At 46.2% G+C, this 18,959-nt stretch overlaps 3 protein-coding genes across 5 annotated transcripts; 2 read left to right on the top strand and 1 right to left on the bottom strand.

Moving 5' to 3' along the window:
- Positions 1–3,300: 3,300 nt before the first annotated feature.
- On the top strand, positions 3,301–13,274 carry LOC127308596 (ribose-phosphate pyrophosphokinase 1, chloroplastic). 3 transcript variants are annotated; one of them, XR_007856690.2, is made up of 10 exons: positions 3,301–3,458; positions 4,072–4,254; positions 4,539–4,787; positions 5,160–5,303; positions 5,406–5,573; positions 11,313–11,382; positions 11,745–11,826; positions 12,361–12,520; positions 12,663–12,758; positions 12,859–13,274. XR_007856690.2 is itself a non-coding variant. In XM_051339459.2 (9 exons), the coding sequence occupies exons 1-9, from the start codon at positions 3,336–3,338 to the stop codon at positions 12,699–12,701; spliced, it is 1,218 nt and encodes a 405-aa protein (XP_051195419.1). In that variant the 5' UTR covers positions 3,301–3,335; the 3' UTR covers positions 12,702–13,274. The 3 variants fall into 3 exon arrangements, 1 of the variants encoding a protein (XP_051195419.1); XM_051339459.2 differs by having other exon boundaries at positions 12,663–13,274; XR_011746565.1 differs by lacking the exon at positions 11,745–11,826 and having other exon boundaries at positions 12,663–13,274.
- On the top strand, positions 6,624–7,565 carry LOC139831982 (uncharacterized). The gene has a single exon (XM_071821378.1). The coding sequence runs from the start codon at positions 6,624–6,626 to the stop codon at positions 7,245–7,247; it is 624 nt and encodes a 207-aa protein (XP_071677479.1). The 3' UTR covers positions 7,248–7,565.
- An 814-nt stretch (positions 13,275–14,088) lies between the features above and the next one.
- On the bottom strand, positions 14,089–17,776 carry LOC127308597 (pentatricopeptide repeat-containing protein At1g71210, mitochondrial). The gene is made up of 2 exons (XM_051339460.2): positions 14,844–17,776; positions 14,089–14,366 (listed from the first exon to the last, which is right to left on the bottom strand). The coding sequence occupies exon 1, from the start codon at positions 17,629–17,631 to the stop codon at positions 14,911–14,913; it is 2,721 nt and encodes a 906-aa protein (XP_051195420.1). The 5' UTR covers positions 17,632–17,776; the 3' UTR covers positions 14,089–14,366; positions 14,844–14,910.
- Between the last annotated feature and the right edge of the window lie 1,183 nt (positions 17,777–18,959).

Raw genomic sequence — 18,959 nt, 5'->3', positions numbered from 1 at the left:
ACCGTATATGTAGGTCTCTCGACGAAAGAGAGCGCCGGTTGCTCTTCCGCGGAGTTCGTGCTCCATTACGGCGGTTCTCGCATCGAGGCCACTTCGACCGTTCCCGACGAGTCGTTTCGGCTCTCCAGTCCACTTCGCGACGGTTCAATGCGTCGAGGGAACTCCGACGATTGCCCTTCCCGGTGACTGCGCCGTCGCTATGCACGCGGTGGGTGCGCGTCCATGGGCTCGCGGCTGGAAAAATGGGCCTCCCCAGGCCAAAAACTACATCCATCCGGCGCTAAATTTCGCCGGATTTGGGCGTGGGGAGCCCAAACGAGTGGGGATGCTCTTATCCGCAGGCATGTGCTAGGTTGATTTGGAATAAATAACCTCACAAACAGCAACCAATAATAGAGCCTAAACTCAAACCAGTGTCACTGCACAACTACGGTAACAATTTCATTGAAATTGCTAGCACCTTCACATTACATCAAGAAGAATAGTGCATCCTTCTCAAATTACGAGTACAAAGACTCAAAATTCACGTGGAAAGACAACAACCTCTTTCTACCGCTGGATTATGATGCCTTCTACATCAGCATATTAAACCATAAGAAATGGATTGGCTCCAATTATGTGTGGTTGGAATCAAAGAATTAATTAATCTGTAGTTCCAACAATTCAATGTTTGATAATTAGGCAATATTTTCATGATTAATTTTAGAATATTAAACATGACTACATCAGCTATTAAATGTAAAACTCAAACATACTAGATATATTAATCAACATGAACAACAACACACATATTTAATCTGTGAGCATGGATTGTACGTTAGTACATTTAGTATTGATTGTCTTCGGAAATTAGCACGTAATTTATCCGCAGGCATTAGCTAGGGGGATTAATTTGGAATCAAATAACCTCAAAAGCAATAACAGAATAACAGTCTAAACCCTAAACCAACATCAATGAACAACTTGAAATTGTTAGCACCTAGACATTACATCGAGATGATAGTGCATCCTCCTGAAACTACGAGTATAAAGACTCAAAATTCCTGCGGAAAGGCATCAGCCTCTTTCCACCATTGGGTTATGCCTTATTCTACACTAGCATAAACCATAAGAGATTGTTGGCCTCCTATTATTTGGGGATGAAATGAAATAATTTATTTATGATTCCAAGAATCAACTTGTTTGGCTGCCACCACATTGATATTAGAATTCAATTAAGAATTTCATGGATTTCGTACCATGTCAAATCTTAATTCCTCTTTGTACCATGGTATCCATGTGGATTTACCAAATAAAATGATATCACCAATTTCATTTAATTCTTGCCAAATGAAATGAGATGAGGCGTGCCAAACGAGCTCGAAGAAATTCTAGGTTGTGGAAGGCAGCTAGGGGAGCTACAACTTGAGGTTCACATTACAGGCAAAAGAATGCCAATGCTCTTTTTGCAAACATCCCAAAAGCATTGATAATGCTAGGGCTAAATGATGGAGTGCTTTTGTCATCCTAGTTTATCCAGAGCTATTTGTATATATCAAACATCATCTTAAATAGTTTCATCTGTTGATCTCCTCCATGCACATCCTATCAGTTTAGCAATAAAGTTATTTTGGTCACTTATTTAAAACTACTAGTGCTAGCTAGGCTGAATATCTGCCTAGAAAAGCAATTACTTTGTTTCATTTATTAGGACTAGCAAAAATCAACTATATGTCCTCACAACCAAATAGTATTTCGTTAAGTTCCATGTACAATGAACATGTTTGCGTAAATATGGTTTGTTTTCTTTTTGCTTGATATATCGTAACAACTTGTACTCTCTCTCTATATCCAGTAATACAAAAGGTTGTTACAGATTTTGATAACAATTATATGTAATATGCCTGCAAAATAGTAAAGGGATATGCAACATAACATAATTTAGCAAGAAAAATAAAATAATACTTGCTCCTTTCATAAAAGGACGCCTCAACTTTTTAAAATATGCATGTATCTAGACATGTTTTAATGTGTAGATATACCTAAATTTTTACATACTCAATCCATATGCTTCGGCACATATCAACAGTCAAGATTTAACATGAATTATGTGCCTTACGGTTTTTATTGTGGGGAAAATGCCTTAAATTTCTTAGATTTCTTAGGAGAAAGAATAATTGTTACTAAATGACACAACACACTTGCGGATCAGTTATCTAAAACATCACCCGACAAGATTGAAGTTATATAACAGTTGTAACAAGAGAGTGCACAAATCAAGATCGAGCTACATGTAACCCTTTATTTATATTTTTATTTTGAAAATTGCATTTTAGGTTTCAAAAAAATCTGAAACGAAATTATGGATGTAGCCAATGATCAAATCTACAAACGTGCAAAATCTCCATGTGAAATTCTTCGTGTTTTAGGCTACATAAAAATGACAAATATGTGGATATGAATATAGTGAATAGTGTACACTTCAATACTATAAAACTTGTCAGATTTTGTTATCTTTATGTAGCCTAGAATACAAAGAATTTGACATTGAGATTTTGCACGTCAGTAGCATACATAATTGTCTAAATCTAGAATCTTATTTTAGATTTTTTTTAAACTTAAAAATACGATTTCTGAATTTTTGAAATAAAGAGCTGCATGTAGCTCAGCCATTTACAGTTTTCCTTGTAACAAAGACTATATATATTCTTAAATTTTACTAGACTAGCCAGATGCAGGTGTTTTTTTGCATTGTTTTCTATGCAAAATAAAAAGAATATATATTCTTGTATATTAATGTTAACACTCTCTATTTACAATTAGTTAAAAGATACATATGCTCCAACGAAAATACATGGTAAGTAAATTGTTGACAACTCTTTATAAACTTTCATCTTTGAATGTTTGATTTCTATGATATATTGTGGTACTTCCTCAGATTCATACTACTTTTGTTGATTTACATGTATCTAGACACATTTAGTCCGTCTCTTAACTCATTTCAGCACAAGTAATATGGAACGGAACGAGTAATTAAATTTTGATCAGAGTGACGTTTAGTCCGTCTCTTTACTCATTTCAACGCAAGTAACATGGATCGGAGCGAGTAATTAAATTTAGATCAGGGTGACTGGACGCGCACCAACTTAAATCTTTAAAGATTGTGTTTTTCAATATTTGATTTTCAATAAATCAGCTAGAACATAGTAAAATAATCATCTTAAAATCACACTACAGCTAGACAAAGATATCGGATGAATCGTCAAGGAAGTGAAGCCTTCAAAAAACCGTTGGCGGCTGGAACTGCTAACAAACCCCGCGAGTTAACCGGGATTAAACCCTAGTGGCCTTTCCCCATGCCGCTACCTTCCTCCTTCGCCGCCGCCGCCGCCGCCGTCGCAGCCGGGCCGGCGGCGTCGCCGCTCGCTGCACGCAGCCGGTGCGGCCTCCACCGTCCGCGCTCAGGCCCCGTCGCCGTGGTGAGCTCCGTCCCCCTCACTCCGTTCACGCAACAAATGTGAAAGTGTCGATCCGATTTTGTTTCCGCACACTTTCTCTTACTCGAGGTCGTGGCATCTGGACCTCACCCCGACTACAGATTACTTCTAACTGTATGTTGTTTCCGGTTGACTGCGTTATTCGATTGATAGCTTGTGTTAATTGCACATAATTATTTGTCCATGAGTTGTGTGCTCTACTACTTGTTCCTTTTCGGGAAGGTGAGCATTGCTTAGATTTTTTTTTTTTTTGTAAAGGCTTCTGTGTACTTCAAGTGGATGAGCATGAGCTTGATTGTTAGTACTCCGGGTGTATATAGCTTGTTAGAACAGATTGCTCCGGGTAATCATGTCAAATCAGTGCGCTAAACAGATGTGCTGCTGTGTACTTGAGCGAAATACTATCTTTGTAAATGCAGAAGTGCCAAAAGATTGATCCTCTGAGACTGAGGGCAGTTAATGTAGCAGCTTGATTGTTAGTACTGTTTGTATGTATATCTCGGTAGAACGAATTTCTCGTTGTAATCATGTAAAATCTGTGTGCTAAACAGGTGTGCTGCTGTGTAGCTGACCGAAATTTATCTTGTAAATGCAGAAGTGCCAAAGGATTGATCCTCTGAAACTGAGGGCAGTAAATGGAACCAGCCCCTACGTTCCGTTGTCTAACAAATCACTATGGACACCTATGACGATGCCAGTTATTGGGGACACAAACATTAGGAAGGATGACACGAGGTTGCGTATCTTCTCAGGAACGGCCAATCCTTCTCTCGCCCAGGTCAGTTTGATCTTCAGAGAGGAAATTCACCTTTCATACTTTAGCAGTTCCATGTAGTATTGTTTCTTCCTGGTTCTTAGGAACACATTCCTGTTTTTCAATGGAAATGACAACTGGGTTATTTGTAGACATTAGTATATGGAAATGTGAAGTGTCACTAAGCTTGAAAAGACATGAACCATGGACACTGGAGAGCTATTCTTAAAATGGAGCATATCAATTACCTGTAATGATTTATTTGAATGCCACTCGAATACACATGCTTTTCTTGGTGTCATCAACAGGAAATAGCGAGCTACATGGGTTTGGAGCTTGGGAAGATCAACATAAAAAGATTTGCTGATGGCGAAATATATGTTCAGTTACAAGAAAGTGTAAGGGGATGCGATGTGTTCCTGGTGCAACCTTCATGTCCTCCAGCAAACGAGAATCTCATGGAGCTACTCATCATGATTGATGCCTGTAGAAGAGCATCTGCTAAGAATATTACTGCAGTTATCCCTTATTTCGGTTATGCCAGGGCTGACAGGAAGGTAATGTTTCTTAAATATTGAATCTCCAAATATTATGTTAGTGATGTTGAGATTTAAGGCTGTTTCTTTTTTTAATAGTAAAATTTTAAACCTACATTATATTACTTCTCAGTCGTCATGGCTTGTATCACTGCTTTTACCAGTGTTGTGTAACCAAACACTCTGATGTCCAAGTTAAATCATTGCTGTATGTGGAGACTTTAATATCCATACCACAAGGAGCATCTTGTTCTTGCAGGAAATTTAATTACCAGAAGTTCTGTCTTGCAGTAGATTTCTGGCACAGACCAGTCTAATATCTGCCAAAACAGGACGTAATTTTTAATGGAACTATGAAAACTTGTTTTTTTTTTACTTAACTGCCTTTTTCAGTCTCAAGGTCGTGAATCTATAGCTGCAAAACTTGTAGCTAATATGATCACAGAAGCTGGTGCAAACCGTGTCCTTGTCTGTGATCTTCATTCAAGTCAGGCTATGGGATACTTTGACATCCCTGTAGATCATGTTTATGGCCAGGTACTCACCGATGCATGTTCCTTCAGTTGACAAGTTCTATTAAAACTGACATATGATATTCATCATTTCACAACTGTTACTTTACCTCTTTGATCTGTCAAGCCGGTGATTCTTGATTACCTCGCCAGCAAGACAATATGTTCAAATGACTTGGTGGTGGTGTCGCCCGATGTTGGAGGTGTTGCCAGGGCACGCGCTTTTGCCAAAAAGCTATCAGATGCACCTCTAGCTATTGTAGATAAAAGAAGGCATGGACACAACGTTGCTGAGGCAAGTAGTATATTCTTTACAAAGTATATCTGGATGAATGGACATCAATAGAAGAACGGCTTAACATGTCCTGTATTCCTGTCTACAGCGGGAATATGAGCAGATGACTAGGATGTATAGTAAGAAAATAGTACACATCCGGGATTTTCATAGTTGTTTACACAGTACTGTGGTTAGATTCTGCTCTAATCAATCTGGAGGAATTGTGTAATACGTTTGGAGATGTGCTGTTTCACTTGGTACATGCTAGTTTTTTTTTCTGCGCTTTCATCTCAGTTTTGTCAGATTAAACAGGCCTAACTTATTGTTAGAGTAATTCTTGCTCAGGAGTTAGCTAGTACCTTCTAGTAGTACTGTAGGTGCTGGTATGTTCTAGTATGTTCTAGGAGTACATTACATATGTAAGTCTTAGCCAGTAGAACACTCTGGATAACTCTACTAGTAGATAGCTATAAAAGGATAGCAGTAGAAAGCTCTAGAAGGCTTTAGAAATCTACATGTTGTACCTAGCTTGTATCCTATAAATAGCACTATGCAATACAAGCTGCATGAAGCTTTTGGCAGCATCACAAACCCAGACCACTTCCCACACACTACACTACCTGTGAACTAGCTAGCAAGGCTAACAATTGGTATCAGAGCGTTGGTGAAGATAGGATCCTGAGAGATGTCAGCTCCAGTTGGAGGTGTTGCTGGCAGTCCGCCTCGCCAGCCGCGGCGCCGTTCCCCTTCACCACCACCAAGACGACCGCGCCACCGTGATGCAGGAAGGCGCGAGGTTGTGATCGAGCGAGTCGTGAAGGAATATTCTGTGATGGTGCTATCTTGCACCACAATGGCTTGGGCTGGAGCAACATTCTGCTGCACCACCATGGCAGCTGGAGCTTCACTTTTCTCCACCGGCATGGCTGGAGCTGGAGTAGTGTTTACCATGGCAGGGGCAGGAGTGGTGCAGACCTGCGCCATGAGGAGTGCAGGCTCCTCATCATCTTCCTCTGCTTCGGCCAGGTATGCCCTGTTTCTCCGGGGCTGCCTGCAGTCCTTGGCCCAATGGCCGCGACGGCCGCAGTTGCGGCATGTGTCATCTCGCGGGCCGTCCCTAGCCGCTGCACGATCGGCGGTGGCAGTTACCCGATGCTGACGCGGACAAACTACACCGAATGGAGCCTCCTCATGAAGGTGAAGCTGCAGGCTCGGGGCATCTGGGATGCAATTGAGCTCGGCGCCGATGACTACCAGGAAGATCGAATGGCGCTGGAGGCCATCTTGCAAGCGGTGCCACCAGAAATGATGGCTGGACTAGCCATCAAGCGGACAGCGAAGGAGGCGTGGGAGGCGATTCGAGCCATGCGCGTCGGTTCAGATCGCGTGCGGAAGGGCAAGGTGCAGCAGCTAAAGAAGGAATTTGAGATGATCTCATTCCGCGACGGGGAGTCTGTTGATGATTTCGCGCTACGCCTTACGAACCTCGTCACAAGCCTCGCCACGCTCGGAGCACCTATCGACGAAACTCAAGTCGTCGAGAAGTTTTTGCGGGTTGTGCCGCCAAGGCTGTCGCAGATAGCCCTTGCGATCGAGACCCTCCTTGACACTTCTGATATGTCATTGGAGGAAGTCACCGGCCGGCTGAAGGCAGTTGAGGATCGTCTCGAGTCGCCTGAGTCGGCGCGGTAGCAGGGCAAGCTCCTACTCACCGAGGAGCAATGGCTAGAGCGGATGAAGGGGCGCCAAGGAGGCAGCTCCTCCAGGCCTGCACGCAGCAGCGGACAGAGACGACGACGGCCACCACGTAAAAAGGTTGGAGAAGGCAACGATGATCGTGCAGCGGCTAGGGACGGCCCGCGAGATGACACATGCCGCAACTGCGGCCGTCGCGGCCATTGGGCCAAGGACTGCAGGCAGCCCCGGAGAAACAGGGCATACCTGGCCGAAGCAGAGGAAGATGATGAGGAGCCTGCACTCCTCATGGCGCAGGTCTGCACCACTCCTGCCCCTGCCATGGTAAACACTACTCCAGCTCCAGCCATGCCGGTGGAGAAAAGTGAAGCTCCAGCTGCCATGGTGGTGCAACAGAATGTTGCTCCAGCCCAGGCCATTGTGGTGCAAGATAGCACCATCAAAGCTCCAGAGCATGTTCCTCTTCACATCGACGAGCCGAAGGCAAAAGCTTACCTTGGGACGAGCAGCGACGACGAGCGAATCGAGGGCTGGTACCTCAACACTGGGGCTACAAATCACATGACGGGCCATGGGGATGCCTTTGCTGAAATTGACCGTACAATCACTGATCACAATTCGGCGACGGCTCGGTCGTGGAAATCAAGGGCATGGGCACCATCATCTTTGCAGGCAGAAATGGTGAACACAAGGCTCTCAGCGGCGTCTACTACATCCCACGCCTGAAGAACTCGATCATCAGCATTGGTCAACTTGACGAGAGCGACGCATGCATGCTGATCAGGAGAGGTGTGCTTCGCATATGGGATCAGCAAGGACGACTCCTTGTTCGGGTCACACGCGGCCGAAATCGCCTCTATCTCCTCCATCTTGAGATTGCGCGGCCAATTTGTCTCTCTGCCCGCCGCGATGATATTGCTTGGCGCTGGCATGAGCGATTTGGGCATCTCAACTTTGATGCTTTGGAGAAGATGGGACGCCTCGCCATGGCACGTGGGCTGCCACGGCTGGAACACGTGGAGCAGTTCTGCGACACATGCGTCATCACGAAGCATCGCCGCAGCCCGTTCCCTCGGCAAGCAAGGTATCGTGCACAGGAGCCACTTGAGCTTGTCCACGGCGACATCTGCGGTCCCATTTCGCCGGCGACACCTGGAGGCCGGCGCTACTTCTTGCTCTTGGTGGATGACGCCACTCGCTACATGTGGGTGATGCTCCTAGCAGCCAAGAATGATGCAGCAGATGCCATCAAAAGAGTTCAGCAACAATGAAGCTCGAAGCGGACGCAAACTGCGTGTGTTCCGCACGGACAATGGCGGTGAGTTCACCTCAACGGATTTTGCATCCTACTGTGCTGATGACGGAATCGAGCGCCACTTCTCCGCGCCATATACCCCACAGCAGAATGGCGTCGTCGAGAGGCGGAACCAAACAGTGGTGGCAATGGCACGTTCTTTGCTGAAACAGAGGAGTATGCCAGCTGAATTTTGGGGGAGGCGGTCAGCACTGCTGTCTTCCTCCTAAACCGAGCTCCCACCAAAGCCCTCACAAGAAAGACTCCTTACGAGGCGTGGCATGGCCGCAAGCCGGCTGTCCACTACCTTCGCACCTTTGGGTGCTTGGCATATGTCAAGGAACAGGGGAACCTACGCAAGCTCGATGACCGTAGCTCTCCCGCTGTCTTCATTGGCTATGAGGATGGAGTAAAGGCATACAGACTGTTGGACCCAGCCACAAGGCGTGTTCGCATCGCTCGTGATGTTATCTTTGATGAAGAGCGAGGTTGGGATTGGGATGGTGGCGAAATCCCCAGCAGCAACTTTGACGTGGAGTATATCAACCGTCATGCCACAAGACTGCCTAGCCAGGTGTCCAGTTCAGCAGGGGACATATCTCTGTCTTCGAGACGTGGGGCTCAAGGTGCCTCAACCAATGCCCCACCAACACCTGCATCAGCTCCAGCAACAAGTGTTGCAACCGCATCAACCCCGGTTTTCGTCACGCCACTAGCAGATGATGATGACCGACTGGATGCTGCGCATGGAGACACACCGGTTCGCTATCGCAGGGTCGAAAACCTGATTGGAGACGAACCAGTGCCTGGGCTCGAACCGCGCAACCTCGACTCTGAGCTACACTTAGCTAGCACGGGGGAGCCGTGCTCATTCGCAGAAGCTGAGCGCGACAAGGCATGGCAGGCAGCCATGCGCGAGGAAATTGAAGCAGTGGAGCGAAACAACACATGGGAGCTTGTTGACCTGCCACACGGGCATCAACCAATAGGCCTCAAATGGGTCTATAAGTTGAAGAAAAATGAAGCCGGCGAAGTAAACAAACACAAAGCACGGTTGGTCGTCATGCTTCGTTCCAAAGAAGCCGGCATAGACTTTGATGAAGTCTTTGCTCCCGTCGCTCGCATGGAATCAATCCGGCTGCTGCTTGCTTTGGCTGCCCAGGAGGGGTGGCCCATCCACCACATGGACGTAAAATCAGCCTTCCTCAATGGAGAACTGAAGGAGGAGGTCTATGTGAAGCAGCCACCGGGTTTCGTCGTCACCGGAGAAGAAGGAAAAGTCCTACGGCTGCGCAAGGCCCTTTATGGTTTGCGGCAAGCTCCTCGGGCATGGAATGCGAAGCTCGACTCCACACTCAAAGAAATGGGCTTCAAGCAGAGCGAGCACGAGCACGCAATCTACCGGCGCATCACGGGTGACGCAATCTTGCTCATTGGAGTATATGTGGATGATCTGATCATCACAGGTTCGTCCAAGGGAGCAATTGAGAGTTTCAAGGCCGAGATGAAGACAAAATTCCAAATGAGTGACCTTGGATTGTTGTCATTCTATCTCGGAATTGAAGTCCAGCAGCATGGCGATGGCATTAGCCTATGTCAAGCGCACTATGCCTCGCGCATCCTGCAGCTGGGTGGAATGGAAGGATGCAACCCAGCACACACCCCAATGGAGGAGCGGCTCAAGCTCAGTCGTAAAAGTACAGCAAAAGAGGTGGACGCTACGAAGTACAGACAAATCGTTGGCAGCCTACGCTACCTCGTCCACACCAGGCCAGACCTGGCATTTATTGTTGGGTTCGTCAGTCGTTTCACGGAACGACCCACGAAGGAGCATATGATAACGGTGAAGAGAATTCTTCGCTACGTCGCTGGCACGACCCACTATGGTCTTCACTACCGACGGAAAACAAAGGATGCACATCTAATTGGTTACAGCGACAGCGACCTAGCCGGTGACATTGACACTAGGAAGAGCACGAGTGGCAATCTGTTCTTCCTCGGCAACTGCTTGGTGAGTTGGCAATCTCTCAAGCAAAGGGTGGTTGCTCTGTGTTCATGCGAGGCAGAATATGTCGCGGCCACAACTGCAGCAACTCAAGGTATTTGGCTGGCTCGACTTCTTGGAGAACTTCAAGGAAGAAAAGCCGAGACAGTTGAGCTAATGGTGGACAACAAGTCTGCCCTGGCATTAGCCAAAAATCCAGTCTTCCATGAGCGCAGCAAACATATCGATATTCGTTATCACTTCATCAGAGGCTGCTTGGAAGATGGAAGCATCAACGCCAGCTTCATCAATAATTCAAATCAGCTCGCTGATATTTTGACAAAATCACTTGGGCGAGTGAAGTTTCAGGAGCTGAGAGCTAGAATTGGAATGGTCCAAATCAAGTCAAGCATGAAGAGCAAGGATTAGGGGGAGAATCGTTAGAGTAATTCTTGCTCAGGAGTTAGCTAGTACCTTCTAGTAGTACTGTAGGTGCTGGTATGTTCTAGTATGTTCTAGGAGTACATTACATATGTAAGTCTTAGCCAGTAGAACACTCTGGATACCTCTACTAGTAGATAGCTATAAAAGGATAGCAGTAGAAAGCTTTAGAAGGCTTTAGAAATCTACATGTTGTACCTAGCTTGTATCCTATAAATAGCACTATGCAATACAAGCTGCATGAAGTTTTTGGCAGCATCACAAACCCAGACCACTTCACACACACGACACTACCTGTGAACTAGCTAGCAAGGCTAACACTTATTATGTGCATTTATCACAGGTAATGAATCTTATTGGTGATGTTAGAGGAAAAGTGGCTGTTATGATGGATGATATGATTGATACAGCAGGTAAGCTATCCCATTTAAATTACAACAACAAAATTCTTAAGTTGTCCATTTCGTACCAAGGGGCAGTTGTCCATCAAGAAGGAGTAGGCATGTTGTTACTAGTCAAGTATATGTTGTGGCATCCTATTAAAACAATAAACCATATACATATAGCTAGGATCGATTTTTGTAATAAGGAGTGAATACAAATCATATGACTTACAATATAGTTCATACAGGAAGCCCGCTAAAATGTTCCACATTCAGGCCTGACAACTGAAGTAAATTATAACATCTTGTTGCACATGAAAACTAACTACCACGTCTTGAGACATTTGCTTTTGAATATGAATATCCTACTGAAACTATTACAATTAAATTAGGAACTATTGCCAAAGGAGCTGAGCTGCTTCATCAAGAAGGAGCAAGAGAAGTCTATGCATGTTGTACACATGCTGTTTTTAGGTACGCCCATTCCATATTTTTCTAGTACGAAGTATAGTAGATGAACTATGGAACTTGCTTTGGTATGGGGAAAGGCCCATCCCCGCGCTGTATACATAGTAACAGACTTCTATTCCATGGGGCTGAGAGTTTGATGGAGCCAGAGTCTGCACCAATGTGTACGAGCAATTCAGAAAGTGTGCACTGTGCTCGTATAATTTAACACTGTATGTCAGATCTAAACTCTGCAAATCTGCATGGATAAACCAACTTAGCAACCTGCAGAGAAATACCATCAAAAGCTCCTGAATTCTCGGTGTCATGGAAAAGTGAACCCAAAGTGTAGCATCAAAAGCTCCTGGATTTTGTGTAAACATTCAATAGTAGCATCATTATCCTCTCATCTTGCACTTTCTGCTGACTAGAAAAGTTAGAGAGTGGAGACGCAGTGTTATAGATATTGAACTCGAATCTGCATCATGTTTTATTTTGTTATTCCGTGGCAATAGATTTAGCTGTGATTTTCTTACAAGTATATTTCCATCACCTTTCCAGCCCACCTGCCATTGAAAGATTGTCAAGCGGATTGTTTCAAGAAGTAATCATCACAAACACGATCCCTTTGAAGGAGGAGAAGAACTTCCCGCAGCTGACCATCCTCTCGGTTGCTAACCTTTTGGGCGAGACGATCTGGCGTGTTCATGATGATTGCTCGGTAAGTACTAAGTAGCAAGATCCTATCAGATATCATCAGAGTTCTACACCCCATGTACTAATCAGGTGGTTCCACACCTGATTTCTCGGTGACCAAGCTAGTATTTGCTAAACAAAGTGGCCACATTTAAATCTCGATGCAGGTCGGTCACGCGCCATACTCCACCTTGGATATAGACTGATGCTTGCATTACACTTGGTGGTGCTTCCATCTGTGTGGACCCTTGTTTGATGCCTAGGTGAGAATGTACCACGGATGGGTCGACCTACCATGGTGTCGAAGACAGCAAGTACACCTATCTAAGAGATAACAATCAGTGTGTACTTTTTCTTATGCAGGAATAGTTGTCCAAGATGGCTTTTTTTTTAATCTTCTCCACTTTCTTTTCGTGGAATAAGTTCTCGGTGTGATCTGAGATCCTGTTGGATGAAAAAACCCTGATCATGTGCAGGCCTTGTTTGGTTAATACACTTCTCAAGTGTATTGAACTGGATTGAGAGGGATTGGGGGAGATTTTTTGCTTAGATGGGATTTAATCCCCCTCAAACCATGCCAATCCCCTCTGTAATATGTGAAACCGAACAAGGCCTTAGATGGAAGTTTGAGTCTGTAATTTACGCTGTATGTGTATATGTATGCCCGCTTAAACCCTGTCATGTTCTTTTTAGATAATAGCTAGTCGTCTTGGAATGTAATGTGTGCTTGTTCACAACAGCATAAGAGTTGATGATCTATGTTTCCTTTTGCGGAATAATTCTGCTATGAACATCACAGATGGACATTGTATGTCTACTACCGTTAGCTTACTACTAGTAAGTTAGTATGGCAAGATAATTCTGTATATGCAACTACATTTTCAGGCTCCTGTTTCCAAGAATGACGGCAGCATCTGTAGAGTTTTCTTGTTACTTCGAAAATATTAGAAACCCATGTTTAGAAGTTTCAATCATATGTTTTCTTTCTCACATGTACAAATGAGCATAGCCTGTTCTAACGTGAAAATTTGCATGCAAGATATAGCGACATACCCATGCTGCTGTACTTTGGACTGTATAGTGCAATTTTCTTTCAGGTAGGCTTTGTGCTGCAGGAGATTGGTGAGCGCACACAGTGAGTACAATTTCGACGTGATTTAGATCGAGCCTGTCCACCTTAAAGAAAATTAGGGAACCAGTGCAGAGTAAAGTCTTCTACGGGAGATAAATGGTGTTCTCTTGATTCAACCAGGAAGGGAACAAAAATCCAGGAAAGAAACAAAAATTCACATGAAGTTAACCTTGAATATATTTCCAAGAAAATGGTAATCTTCGAAATAAACTGGATCTATAAATGAAGAATACATATCAATCATATTTCTTATATCGCCTTGCAGAAAAAAAATGAGATCAAACATCTACAGGATACTTTCAAGTCCTTTCTTGCCTCAACAATTTTGCGCTATAAATAGATCAAACTTCCATTTTGGAACTGATAATGGATCCTGGAAGCAGAAACATCGTGTGCATAATGTGGACCAACCGCCTTCAATCTATATTTAGAAAATGTTATGCTAAACTTTTAGATGATCATGCCATGACAATGAATCTCCATTGCCCCATAATTTACTGATTCAGTGGGAACTACTGAATTATTATTGTTACAGCAGGTGAACAGCGCAAAACTGTAATAGGACTAGTAGAATACATCATGGACAAGGAAAAAAAGAATCAATGTTACAGGTAAACTGATACCCTAGCTACATCTTCGACGCTAAGTTGTGCCAGGTGAGGTGTGGTTCAGGATGCAATAATGTTAAGTTTACAAATATTCTCCACATGGATGTATGTCTGATCCTCAAAAAGTGTGCCTGCACAATGCTCAAATTGGGAGGGAAAAATGTAAGCCATTGTACTAATTTATTGTGGATGTGGTTATAGTATAAAATTAAGAGATGAACTGTCTTAAAATTTGGTCTGCTAGACATTTGCATAACCCGCTACAACGACTTTAATGTACATCACACGATCAGTTCCATCAATGTAGAAAATCACACAGATACCTTATGAAAATAGAACAGAAAATGTCATGTCTCTTTGTAACTATGAAAGCCATGTGAGATTGCCACGAAAATGGTCGACCAACATACTGTCATGTCTGAGAAACTAATACCCAGTAGGCTAATGTGACAAGTCTAAAATATGGTGCAACGGATTTATCCCATGTGTCATAAGGAAACACCAGAAAAAATTACTCAATATCTCAGATCTCCGGCAAACCTCTCAAACAACAAAACCTCACATGCAGTAGAAAATCAATCAAAGAGCAAGGATTGATAATACATTACCTTTTTCAGCAAAGGCATAGTATTAAATAGCCCAGTAGACGGATGCGAGGCGAAGATAGGTAATTGCTTATACAAATTGAATGACTTTCTGATCATGTACTCGCAAGGATGTATTGTTGTATAACCTCATAGTGTACCAAGTAGGATAGAACCCATTTCGGTACATTGCCTCCATCCACCTTTCAGCCTCACTTCGAATGCCATGCTTGCAGAAGCCGTGTATCATTATATCAAAAGTAAATCGGTTTGGTTGATACCCCTTTCTGCACAGCCTTTCGAACATGTTACATGCAGTATCCATCCTCCCTGCCATGCTCAATCCTCGTAGCAGCATGTTATAAGTAAAAATGTCGACAGGAAAGAACTGTTCTAAACCTTCTTCTAGAACCTCCAAGTCACTCCTGTTTCGAATACCACTTGCAAACAACTCAATAAGTTGTCCAATCAAGATTCGTCCTGCCCCACGACCTTTGATCTCTTCAGCACTTGCTACAATAGATGCTGATCTATCTTCTGAACGTGTCCAAGCCTTCAGAAGACCGCTGCCCCGCAGTGTGTGCAACAGAAGTACATTACACAAGAAGGCTGAAACAGGGCGACCTGTTTCCCTGAAGTCATCAATAATCTTGACAACACTGTCATAGTCGTTAACTGAGCTCAAAAGAAGCACAAGCTGTTCATAGCAGTTGATGCTCGGAATTAATCCTTTATCCCTTGCTTCCCTCCAAAATACCATTGCCTGCTCCGGCTTCCGAGCTTCACATAGACCAGATATAAATATGTTATACATCCTGGTCCCAGGTGCCTTCTTCTCATGAATGCAGTTGAAAAAATTTAGTGCGTCACCAATACGCTTGCTCCTCAGATAACTCATGAGAAGAAGGATATTGCTTTCTTCAGCTGGTACAATCCCCGCACACTCCATCCGGCTATACACCTCCCTGGCAACATCAGCCTTCTTAGCATGTCCAGCCCCAGAGATGAAGTAGTTATAGCACACACGGGGTTGTAGTTCATTTCTCCCCAACTGGTTCTCCAGTAGCTCAAGAACCTCACCATACCTACTCTCCTCACACAATGCACAAACGACAGACTGATAGAGGCTCCGGGTTGGAATGTGTCCCATATCTTGCATTTCCAGTATGAGCTTTGGCAGCACATCCACCCTCTTAATCAATATTAATGCCCTAATCAAGCTCTTGTAAGTTGATTCATAACGATATAGGCCCGCAGGGTTCTTGCTGCTCGCTATCTGGGGCACTGTACATGCCTCGTCCACATTCCCACTCTTGCACAAGGCCACAAGGTACTTGGCCAAGATACTGTCCATTGGCCATGCCTCCTGCTTGAGCGCCCTGTCAAGAAGCTCCCTCACCTTATCAAGCTTCCCTTCCTGGCACAGCACATTTGCAAACATGGCAAACGTCTGACGGCCAGGAAAGTAGCCGTCTGCCATCGACTGCTCCAATACGAGACATGCCTCTTCCGTGGCCCCACCGCGGCACAGCGCCCTGATCAGATTATTATAGACATCCTTGTTAGGGTTAATCCCAAGCTCCAGTCTTGACCTATACAAGTGCATGGCAACTTCCACAAGGCCGGCTTTACAAAAGAAGCAAAGTGCGGCATTCATGGTTGAACGTCCTGGAGCAATGCCCTCCTCCATCATTTCCACAAGCAAATCATACACTTCACCAAGTCTGTTCTTGCTGAGAAGGCGGTACACAAGCTTATCATAGCGCTTACCATCAGGGATGTATCCCTCAGCCTCCTTCTTATCAGAAAGGAACTGCAACGTAGTATCAAGCATCCCAGCCTCAATGAGGCCATGCATCCATGCGCCGTAAACATCACACGACGAGAATTTATCAACAATCTGGGATGCCTCATCAAAGCGGCCACGCCGGCAGAACTCAGTGACGATAGAGCCAGCCGCGGTGCCTTTGGATGCTTCCGCGAAAGGGAGGGTGTCAAGTAGCGCTACAGCGTCGCCGAGGCGGGCTCGACGGCAGAGGCTCTTGATACGGATGCAGGTTGAAACGGGGCTGGCAGCAAGGTTGCGGGCGAAGGAGTCGGCGTAGTCGTGGAGCGAAGCGTCGACGAGCGAGTTGAGGAGGATGCGAGAGGATACGGGATCCAGGTCGATGCCGCGGAAGCGCATGCGGCCGAGGACGCCGAGGCCGCGCTGGGGGTCGCCGGCGACGGCGTAGCCGACGACGAGCGTGTCGTGGAAGCGCGGCTGGTTGGCGGACGGGGTGGTGGAGGAGAAGAGGCGGAGCCAGTCGAGCAGCACGGAGGCGCGGCGCGCGCGCGAGAGCAGGCGGAAGACCGCGTGGTAGACGGCGCGCGTGTGGCGGTAGCGCGGGCGGCGGCCCGACCAGTCGAAGAACTTGAGGCGGAGCAGCAGCAGGGCGTCGCCGTCGGGGAGCCGCCGCGGGCGGTGGCGGATGAACGAGAGGACGAGCTCCTCCGTGAGCGGGAGCGCCTCGAGCGCCGCCGCGTCCTCGGCGGCGAGGGCCTCGTAGATCGCGTCGAGGGCGGAGAGCGGCTCGGCGGCGCGGGGCACGAGGAACCAGTCGCGGAAGGAGACGGCGATGTCGGCGGCCGCGGCGGAGACGGAGGCGTAGGAATCCTCGGTCCGGGGAAGCAGCGGGGAGAGCTGCGGCAGCGGCGGCGGCGGCGGCGCGCGGTGTGGTGGGGCGGTGGACGTCGAGAAGGTGTTCGACAGAATGGCGAGGAGGCGGCGGCGGCGCGAGCGGGAGGGGAGCGGGGCGAGGAGGCGGGGCATGGCGGGGGAGGGGGGAAGTGGTCAGCAGCGGCTAGGAGTTGGCCGCCGGCAGCAGTGGCGGCCGGCGGCGGCGGGTGGCATTGGTTGCCGGTGGCGGCTGCGTGCGTGATCTGTGACCCTTCTCACCGGGTCGCGGGTGGGAAATTTTGCGTGAGATTGGGTTCGGGTCAGGGGTGGGCCGAGCGTTTTGGCCTTTTGGGTCAGACTCAGACCCAACCGTGCACGTGAGACGCCAACTTGACTTGGTTGGCAGATTGGTTTCCACCACAAAACCTAAGAGCATCCCTTTTTTTTGAGAGAGAATTCAGCACTTTATTGATCAAATAACATCAATACAAAGTTTTCCTCGGATACAATCCGGAGCAAAATCACGAAAGTAAACACTACCAAGAAGTTCAGCTCGACGAGCTAGGATATGTGCTGAATTATTACACAACCGACTAACATGATGAAAAGTCACCGACGAGAACAAGCGAGCAAGGGTTTTAATGTCCTCGATCACCACTCCAATCAGGGACCGATCCCTCCCAGGTGAACGTACCGTCGCGAACAAGAGGGGGGAGGGGGTGAATGGGCGCTACGCAATTTTTAGTCTTTTTCAATTGTTAGTGCAACGGAAGGTAAATGTGATAGCCTTAGTGGTGGAGATGTTCCTAGTATGACCCTAGGCTAGTGCAACAAGCAAAGGAACCAAGCAACAATAATAAAGTTGAGGAGCGGGACAACTGGAGGGCGCAGAGACGAGGCGAGGATTTGTTTCCCGCATTTCCTGCCACAAAAGGGAGTACGTCTGCGTTGAGGAGGTGCTATCCTTACACAAGAGGCTAGGCGGCCACACCACGAAGGAAGGCCTCACCTTCTTCCTCAAGAGAGCTCCACAAAGGGGCTCCCTTTTTTCCACTAAGGCACCGGTCGAGGCGGTGGTTCCTTCACAAGGTTGGGGCGAGCTCCACAACACTAGGAGGCTCCCAACACCCTATGGGGCTAGCACAACTCCAAGCTAGCCTCCATAGGAGCACTTTCTCCAAGATCCCACCAAAGGAACCCTAACTCCAAGATCCACAAAGGACTAGCACGAATTGGTGAAAACTCTCTTGGTAGAACTGTAGATCGGGGCCTCCTCCACCACTCCTCAAAATTTGGGCAAGATTGGTTGGATGGTTGGGGAGATCCTCAAGGATTAAGCTCAGCAATAATGGAAGAGAGAGAAAGAGAACATATAAAAACGAGCTGGAGAAGAAGGGCCCTTTATATAGGGCCCCCCGAATCCAACCGTTATGTGCAGTTTCCGCCTAAGCGGTACTACCGCTTTGGAAAGCGGTACTACC

The sequence above is a fragment of the Lolium perenne genome, chromosome 6 (assembly GCF_019359855.2).
Source record: "Lolium perenne isolate Kyuss_39 chromosome 6, Kyuss_2.0, whole genome shotgun sequence".
Lineage (NCBI taxonomy): Eukaryota > Viridiplantae > Streptophyta > Magnoliopsida > Poales > Poaceae > Lolium > Lolium perenne.
This window is presented reverse-complemented; position numbering and strand designations above follow the sequence as displayed.

Coding starts and splice junctions, on each gene's coding strand:
- LOC139831982 (XM_071821378.1), top strand. CDS start 6,624: ATGGCCGCGACGGCCGCAGTTGCGGCATGTGTCATCTCGCGGGCCGTC.
- LOC127308596 (XM_051339459.2), top strand. CDS start 3,336: ATGCCGCTACCTTCCTCCTTCGCCGCCGCCGCCGCCGCCGTCGCAGCC. Junction 5,574..11,312: donor ATGGACACAACGTTGCTGAG/GCAAGTAGTATA, acceptor CATTTATCACAG/GTAATGAATCTTATTGGTGA. Junction 11,383..11,744: donor TGATATGATTGATACAGCAG/GTAAGCTATCCC, acceptor CAATTAAATTAG/GAACTATTGCCAAAGGAGCT.
- LOC127308597 (XM_051339460.2), bottom strand. CDS start 17,631: ATGCCCCGCCTCCTCGCCCCGCTCCCCTCCCGCTCGCGCCGCCGCCGC.